The 8,910-nt window shown below is 45.2% G+C and overlaps 1 protein-coding gene across 2 annotated transcripts in view; it reads right to left on the reverse strand.

Moving 5' to 3' along the window:
- Positions 1-5,506, reverse strand: part of ATP2A2 (ATPase sarcoplasmic/endoplasmic reticulum Ca2+ transporting 2) — a 79,996-nt gene extending 74,490 nt beyond the window's left edge. The window contains exons 1-3 of one of the 2 annotated variants that reach the window (XM_037878814.2): positions 4,328-5,241; positions 3,304-3,321; positions 3,122-3,204 (exon numbers count right to left, since the gene is read on the reverse strand). In XM_037878814.2, coding sequence (XP_037734742.1) covers positions 3,122-3,204; positions 3,304-3,321; positions 4,328-4,445 — 219 coding nt within the window. In that variant the 5' untranslated portion in view covers positions 4,446-5,241. Of the gene's footprint in view, positions 1-3,121; positions 3,205-3,303; positions 3,322-4,327 lie in introns of both variants that reach the window. The other variant, XM_007058283.4, reaches the window with a different exon arrangement.
- Positions 5,507-8,910: the final 3,404 nt, after the last annotated feature.

The raw sequence follows: 8,910 nt of genomic DNA on the forward strand, positions 1-8,910 counted from the left end.
TTTGTGTAATTTGATTCTGTTCTTACTCCTGCTGAAATCCATTAACTTCAAAAGAAACCCGATAGTGCTGCCAAAGATTCAACTATACATAACCAGGGCTTCTGATTTTCAGTTTTAACCGAAAGACATTGCTAAAGCATCCCCAACACAAGAAACAAATTTGTGTTTACCCACTAATCATTGGAAAAACACCAGAAATGGTTCCTTGCATCTAAGGGCTTGCCTACATGGAGCAGAAATGCAGACTACAAAGGTATAATTCCTAAAGCACATTAATGTGTTGCATATTAATTGGTTCATGTAGACTCTGCTTGTGCGCAACAGAAGTTCCCAAGTGCATTTTAAAGTAGTGGTGTTTGATACAGTATTATGTTAAGGAGCAATATGGAACATCACAAACAGATTACTCATCCCAGAACTCTACATGCAAAGAGAAAGCGCCCCCCCCCGCATCAAATTTTTGGAGATTTATAGATATAGCTCAAAAATTGCTAAAAACAACCCCCCCAATTATATTATTACATCCCAAAAAGCAAAGCCCTACACATTAACTTAAGACCAAAGCAACCCTGATGCACCTCATTTTAAAACTAAACATCAATGAATATGCTCTGTGTACGCTCCTTGTAACCTAAAAAAAATCTGGTGATTTACACATATATTATTGTAGTAGTGGTCTTTGTAGTATTACAAAGCCTCATTAACTTTTCAAGATTTAGCCGATCCAGTTATCAATGATTACACATTATAAATTATGCTAAATCATCCTTATGATACAGCTATCCAATGCTAAAGGTTAATTTTACCTCAGCTGTATACACAATTTATCTTTCCATGTAACATTTAAATTTCCCTGGATGGCAGTTATGGGCCACAAGCTTCACACTTGCTATATACTTGAAAATGAGTGCTTTCAGAACTAATATCGGAGTTTATGTCGATCACCTTGAATATTTTATAGAAACAAATATATTTCTATGTTTATACGAGCTTAGCACAGTTGCATGAAATTACCAGAACTCAATGAAAGTCTAATATAGCCTTTATAAAGAGTAAATGTCAAGCTGCAAATGAAAAAACAGAAGAAATTACAAGTTATCTTTGATCCGAATACAAAACCCAAAAGCAAACAAAAACAAGAGTGAACTGCTCATAGAATAACTCCAATAAAAATTATTAGCAGCATTTCTATTTTAGCTAATGATTTTCAGGCCAGGGGCATAACATGTTTTTCAAGAAGGAGGATAAGTATTATCCCCGTTTTTAAAGCTGAGGAAACTCGAGGCATAGAAAACTGAACTGAGTTGCCCAAGGTCCGAGCAGGTCAGTGGTAGAACCGAGGAGAGAACCCAGATATCCCAGTAGTGTACCCTGTATTACACTGACTGCCTAATTTAGGCAGAATAATTTCAGTAAACTGGAAAATGGAGGCTAGTCTAATTGTTTAATAAGTTCAGTAAACATACTAGCAAAGTACATTTGGCCATGTACATCATTTGACCTGTCAGTTTAGCACAGTGTTGAATATGGAGTCAGCACACCAGACAATTTCCAATTTGCTGAATTTGATCTTTACCTTCACCCATTTGGTTGGAAATTAAGTGGGATGTAAATTTCTAGAAGTAGTAACTCATGCACTATAAAATTCCACTACCCTTTATTACTATCATTCTTTCCCCCTCTACCCTCATGAGGGTTGCAACTTTCAGACCCTTTACAAAACGCTAACCCCTGCCGAAAAACTAGATGTTCACCCATTTCTTAAAATTGCTACTGCCAGCCATTTTTCTCCCAGGACATATCAAAGTGACTAGAATGTGTGTCTCCACAGGCAAGCTCAATGCCAATCCTTGGCCAGCTGGCAATTATATACACACACATACCAAAACTGAGGCCCTCTTCTTTGAAACTGAGTGTCAGTTTTGTGATATCAGAAGCCTTCACTGGCCCAGAATCAACAACGCAGTATCCTGCATCAGGCACAACAGGTGAGAACCATCCTCTTTTTTTTAAAAATAGTCTTAGTTTAAGATTGATCATTTGCTTGAGTCTATAGTCATGATCAGTTTAACTTTGGTAGACGGAAACAACACTAGAAAATCAGTACAAAATCCATTTTTTTATTCTTTTAGCTTATAAAAGACTAATGCCTGTTTTTCTGGACAGAGTTAAGCTACAATTCCTTAGGTGGAAGTAAGAGTCTGTTTGGTAGACTTCACTAACAATCTCTAATGTTCTGCACTTTTTTTTTAAAATAAATAGAAAGCAATCATTCTGTTCTCCAACTTGTCAAAAACAGACCTATCACCTTCCTCCTGTACTTAGTCTTCAATTCATTTCTCCAGTTCCTTAGCAACCATATATCCCATACACTGCATAAAGAAACTATCCAATTAAACATAAATTAAAAACAAAACAAAAACCAGAGTCATTTAGTGTTTCTTGTCCTTTCAATCCTGTATGCAAGAGGGGTCCACTTTACAGAAAGACTATCCAAAGGTCAGTTACCAAATTTGGTCAACAACGGTGCCATCACTGCTGTCATCATTCTTGTCACTGTCAAAAGCAACAACTGTCACCTTGCTATTATCAGGGAGGGAAGGCAACTGAAATATTCCTCATGCAAATTCTATTTACAGTTTGCATTGTATCCAAAAACCACTTCCAGTGATCATTCATTTAGCTTGATAAGGATTAACTCAAAAGCAAAAAGAATGACCAGCTAAACTCAGGAGGTTGGTTTTAAAAGCCAACAAAAAAAAGAAGGGTTGGGAAATCCCAACTCAAGTAGGTATACAAAAAAATATGATAGATTATATGTGTGCTTTTTAAAGGTCTGTGTGTGTCTAGTTTAATTGTATTCAAGAAAGAAGAGAATTATATAAACCATACATGAAGTGAATATGGAAAATTAATGCCTAAAACATGCAAAAGTTAACCTTAGCGAGATAACCAATTTAAGACTCCGCATGCAATTTATTTTTTCACATCATAAAAAGAACTAGTGCAAGCAAGAAAATAACTTAAGGAATAACCCTGTCCATATATATAAGTAATGTACAGTAGTCTCATTTGGTCAATGTGTGAAAAGTCTGAAAAAAACCAAACATTTTATACTTACAAAAGATATACAGGCTGCCAACAACAAAATTCTAACTAATAAGTCTTCAAATTGTTCAATCACAAGCTCAAGTAAGGATTTTCCTGCAAGATATAAAAGGCAGACGTATTGCATCTTAAATATCCACAGAAAGATGCGAAGTATGGATAAAAAATATTAGAAGATTGTACAAGCTTGCTTACCTTCTTCAGCTGGTAATTCTGCAGGAAGCATAGGTTTTCCCAAGGAGCATGTCAAAGAGAAAAGACTGTTAGATAACTACATTAGCCACACTAAAGCATCCATCATTAAAGATCATTTCTGAGCTAGCTAAAATGCTACAAAACTAAATTCTATCCGATTTTATGTATATATGAAATTCAGATTTTAAGGCAATGCTGAGTAATGCAATTAAAGTGCCTCCTTTCAACAAGAATTGGAACAGGCCTCGCTAATTCCACAATTTATGTCAAATACATTTTAGCAGCAATCTACTAAGGTTACAATTCAGCCAAGTCATCACTCATGCCTGCTCTGTTACTTCTGGTGCTGCTGCATACAAAGGATCACGGGCTTCAAACGTTTTTCAGACTCCAGCAGAACACTGATTTCCCTCTACATCCATTTTACCAAACCATAAGATGTATAGCCAAATACTTCACAATCTCATCTTTCTATTTAGGAATTGCTGTCTCCCCATCTGCTATTTATTACTCCTCTCTGTAAGCCGTTTCTGCAATACAATTGGCACAAAAGAAAGCTATAAAAATAAAGCTCTGCCCCATTGTTTTCTGAACAATTTTTTTAAGCCAAAAAAGCCCACCTTCTTTCAAAAGAAAAAGAACGAGGTTTGCGTGGGAGGGTTGGAAATAGCGAAGAAAATGAAGGTCAAGTAAATAATAAAAGGGGCTCTTTAAAAAAAATCATGTGCTTTATTTAATGATAGAAGCTTATTTCCCATCAAGGTGAAAGGAAACGGAGGTGGCACCCTCCTTGCTTAAGCAGCCCTGACCGCTCAGGGTAGAAAAGAAACCCACGAGGTGGAGTTCAAGTCAGCCATCTTCTCTCTCCCTCGCTCCTATTCCGGGTCCTGAGTCAGATGCCGGCTTTGCACACATAGGTTAGGCCTTGAAACAGGGCCCTAGGGAGGATGAGAGGGAGAAAGAGGATCCCAGCACGCAGCAGCATCCCCCCGGCAGCGGCTGGCGTGGGGGTTGCTTCACCTACCGTTGGCGCCCCATCTCTCCTTGAGCTTCTTGACTTGCTCCAGGCTGAGCCCAGTGCTCTCGTTCACGCCGAAATAAGCCAAAACTTCCTCCACCGTCTTGGTGTGAGCGTTCTCCATGGCCGGGCCGGCAAATGGTGTCTCTCCCCCGCTTCCTTCTTCTCAGCAGCAGCAGCAGGAACAGCAGCAAACCCTCCACTCAGCCCGCTCGGTGCCTCGCTCTCTCCCCCTATGGGTCCCCAGCCGCCCCCGGGTGATTATCACCATAGACCGAGACAACAATAGGGATCCGAGGAGCGCTCCCCTCCGGTCACGGCACCTGCACGCCCCCCCCTTCGCTGCGTACCGGCGGGGGACTCGCCCCCACCCCCTCCCACCCCCTCGGGAACACAACCGCCCCCCTTCCTCTCACGGAGCTAGAGCAGGGGCTCCGCTGCACCCCCCTTCTCCGGCAGCCGTTTCGGGGCCACGAGACAAAGTCACCCCCCCTTCTCTCAGACGTCAGGCCAATGCCTGCCCTCACCCCGCTCCGAGAGGTACTGCGGGGGGTGCTAGGGTAACAACCGCCCCCACCGGCACTGTGGGGCGCGCGTGGAGGGAATTGAGCTGTCCCCTTTTCTCCTCAGCCGGAGAGTAACTGTCGCTTTCGCCGCTACGAGGGGGAATAAGGTAATTTATCACCCCCCGCTCTCCTCTGAGGGGTATGAAATGCCCTGTCTCCTCTAGGGGGCGTAGCTGCCCTGGGGGTCGTGCCCACTCGTCCCTCTAGGGGAGAGCGTGAAGTGCCCGGCGGGGTGGGATCCGCTCCCGGCGCTCTCCACCGGGCGGTGTAGCCTAGGCCGCTGTCTCCGGCTAGCCGGTGCCCTGCTTGCCTCCTGCTCCGTTCCCTCCCCAGCGCGAGCTGAGCCAGCGGTGGCTGCTCTAATAGAATTTATCGGAGCCAGCTCGCCGCTGCCCCTCTCGCGGCCGCAGCATGTGGACGCCGCTCATTGGCCGGGAGCAGGGAGCGGGGAGGAGGGAGCAGCCCCGCCCGCACGAACCCGGATCCGAAACGCGACAAGCAAAGGGGCCCGCCCGCGCCGCGATTCTGCGGAGCGCCGTAACCCACGCCGCTGGTACACGTATGCGGGCGGGCGCAGGAGAGAGGTCTGGGTGGAGAAACGTCGTTTGACCACTGCTCTGTGAGGCGGGAGCAGCCTCCAGTCGGCTGGCGGCCTGCCCCGGCGTGACCCCCGGGCAGCTCCCTGCCCTGGCGTGAACCTCACTGCGGTCGGGGCGGGTGGAAGGCTGTCCTGGCCTCATGTCCTGATAGGACCCGGGACCCGGCACGGGGGGCTTGGCCTGACAGCCCCACAGCACGGTGTGCGGGATGCCCCTGTTCTGATTGGACTCGGACCCCAGCGGGGAGTGGGACGGGGCTGCTGCCCCCTGTCCTGAAAGGCCCCTGTGCTGACAGCTCCCCCCAGCACGGCAGGGGTGGGCTGCCCCCTGTTCTGTCAGGCCCTAAGCATGGGGGGGGCTGCCCCTTGTCTTGACGGGCCCCTGTGTTGACAGCCCCCTGCGTCCTGACAGGCTCCCCCCAGCACAGTGCAGGGAGCTGCCCCCTGTTCTGTCAGGCCCCCAGCCCGGTGCAGGGGCTCTCCCCTGTTCTGGCTGCCCCCCGCCCCAGCACGTTGGGGGTGGGCTGCTCCCATCCTGACAGGATCCCCAGCTTGGGTGGAGCGCGACACAGGTGAGAGAAAGGGGACCAGTGGAGCAAAGAGGGAGGTGTGATGGAAAAGTGTGTCCCTGCTCCCAACACATCACCAGTTTGATTCTCCCCAGCCATTATCGCAACATTAACTAGGTCCCCACTGACCCACTCAACGCCCCTTTCAGAGCCTCGATTCCCATCCCAACACTAATGCACGCACACATACACTTTTGGCTCACATGTACACACATAACAATGACTGACCTAAAAACTGACGCACATGTGCAACGTGTCACCAACTAACACTCACCAACTATCTCATGCACAATATCAATGACCAACACCCATTAACCAACCTTTAACTGGCAACAGTGATACCCACACCACATCATAATTCACAAACTTCAAGTAACATTTAATACAGGACATTGACTGACGCACACCAACTCCAGCTGATCTGGGGGTATGTCTACAATGCAATCACGGGGTGTGATTGCAGCTTGTGTAGACATACGTGAGCTAGCTTCAGTCTAGCTAGCTCAGGTATCAGAGCAGTGAAGTTGCAGCCGCACAGGCTTCAGCGTGGTCTGGACGAGCTTGCACAGAACCCTGGGTAATTATTCAGGCGGCTAACCTCCACTGCCACATGTTCATTGCTCTGGTATCCAAGCTAGCTAGTTAAATCTGGATCAGATATGTCTACACAAGCTACAATTACAACTGGTGATTGCAGTATAGACATACCATGAATGACGCACAATATTGACAGTGTGAATTTACATGCCGAACAACACACAACCACACACAATGTACACACCCTACAAGTACTCAGCACCAACCAATATAACGTACATATATATTGACTCATACGTGTATATATAAAACTGCTACACACAAGTTGACCCCAGCACATTGTACACACATACTCTACACCAATATAGACAATATGTGCACCATCACTAATACATTATTATTTATTAATTCTGAAGCACCCAAAGTGCAGAGATGCAACCACATAAGAAAGGTTGTATGGGACCTGCACTGAAAATACCTCAGTCCTGCAGCCACATTGAGGGAGAAGTCAACATGAGAATAAAAAGTTGCACGGGATATGTCACCCTCATTTCCTCTAGCCATTACATCTATGCTGAAATGTGCCAGATTGTTTGCAGAAGTGTAGCTGCTCCCCAAAAAGCTTTCAATGTAAATAGACAGTGTCCAGGGAGATACAGAATGCGTCAACTTGACAATTTACTTTTTGTCTTGTATTCAGTTCTTTATTACTTGCCTCAGTTTTTTTATGCACACATGACACCAGCCAAGACAAATACATAAAACACAATGCACTTGACACATGCACTTGACACTTACCAGCACACACAAAAAAAGCACACAGCACCGGCACCCTACACCAATACACACACGCACACACTGACCAACACATGACACAGACCTAACTGATACAAACTCCACCATTCAATATCAATTGATGCACACATGCACATACGTGATACAGGCCAACGCACCTGTATTCAACATAGAACCCAAACACACCACAACATATGCTCCCAATGTTATGTGCATACATGATACTGAGTGATACAAACAATTAATGATATACACAGCTCATACTGACACACACCAATGACACCAACCAGACCAACCACATGTGTAAACACACTCCAAACTGGCACACACATAACACACTGACCAATTCGCCAACACAATACACCTCACACCAACACAGCATGCCAGCATATATCAATCTGACACATGGCGCAGACCACAAATATTCTGTGTATATATAGTACTATATATATCTGGTGTGTTGAGTGTACCTGTCATATATATACACACGAATGACAGGTACACTCAAAACACTATATACACACAAACATGTAACACTCACCTTCACACATCAGAAACACTTCAAAGCCTCTGAAAAGATTGCACTTCATTTTCTTACCTCCCTTTCAAGTGAGCCAATAAAAGGTAACATCAGTGACAATGTCCCCAATAAACAAATATTAAAAATAAAATCAGATCATACTTCATAATGATTCCTCCCTGTTAAATAACTCTACACATAGTTATAAGACTACCTTTTGTGTGTTTGTTTCTCCAAAAAGTTCATGTGAGCATCTGTTAATGAACCTGAAACATGGCAAGGGCAGTATAACAGGATAGCAGTGGGCTCCTGAGGACCATACCTGTTAACAGGTGTTAGCCCTGCTAGGTGATGCTGAATCTTGTAGGACTCACTAGTTTCAAGTATAATTTGCTCACCCTAACCTGTCCTGTTGATATCCCTCATTCAACATGACTGCAGGACTTGGTATGTCGTTCCCCCTTGCCCCCTGCCCCCATTTCTTTTGCACCTTTGGGAAACAGATATATGTAAAGCTGAGAATAAAGCCCAAGTGGCATCACCTCATACTGCCTTCCTTTGATCCAATGGAAGTTCCATGGTGCAAACTGTGTGCTGTTGGGGCTCTGTGAGTTTTGGGAGGCATGAACGGGTTGATGGTGGCTGTGTGTGTCATCCTCTTTCTCTAAAGCTACTGAACTCAGTGTGGTTCACTGCAGCTTTAATGACCAAATTTCCAATCTATTCACCCTCTATCTTCCCCTTTACATGTGTGGGGGGATGGGCGAGGTACACATGTGGCAAGGGAACAGATAGCACCGGGGGTTCCAGAGAATAGTATGGAGGGGCTGTCTGTGCAGATCACCACAAATCCATGGAGATCCTGGGATAGCTGCACCTCAAATGTGCTTGATGATACTTTGGGACCTCATGAAGTTTCCCAAGAAATGTATCCGCCTCACATGGTAGAAGGTGATCTTAGCCCAAGTCGGTGGAAAGGCACCTAAGCGCTCCCTAAGCAGTGC

This window comes from Chelonia mydas, chromosome 15, assembly GCF_015237465.2.
Source record: "Chelonia mydas isolate rCheMyd1 chromosome 15, rCheMyd1.pri.v2, whole genome shotgun sequence".
Lineage (NCBI taxonomy): Eukaryota > Metazoa > Chordata > Testudines > Cheloniidae > Chelonia > Chelonia mydas.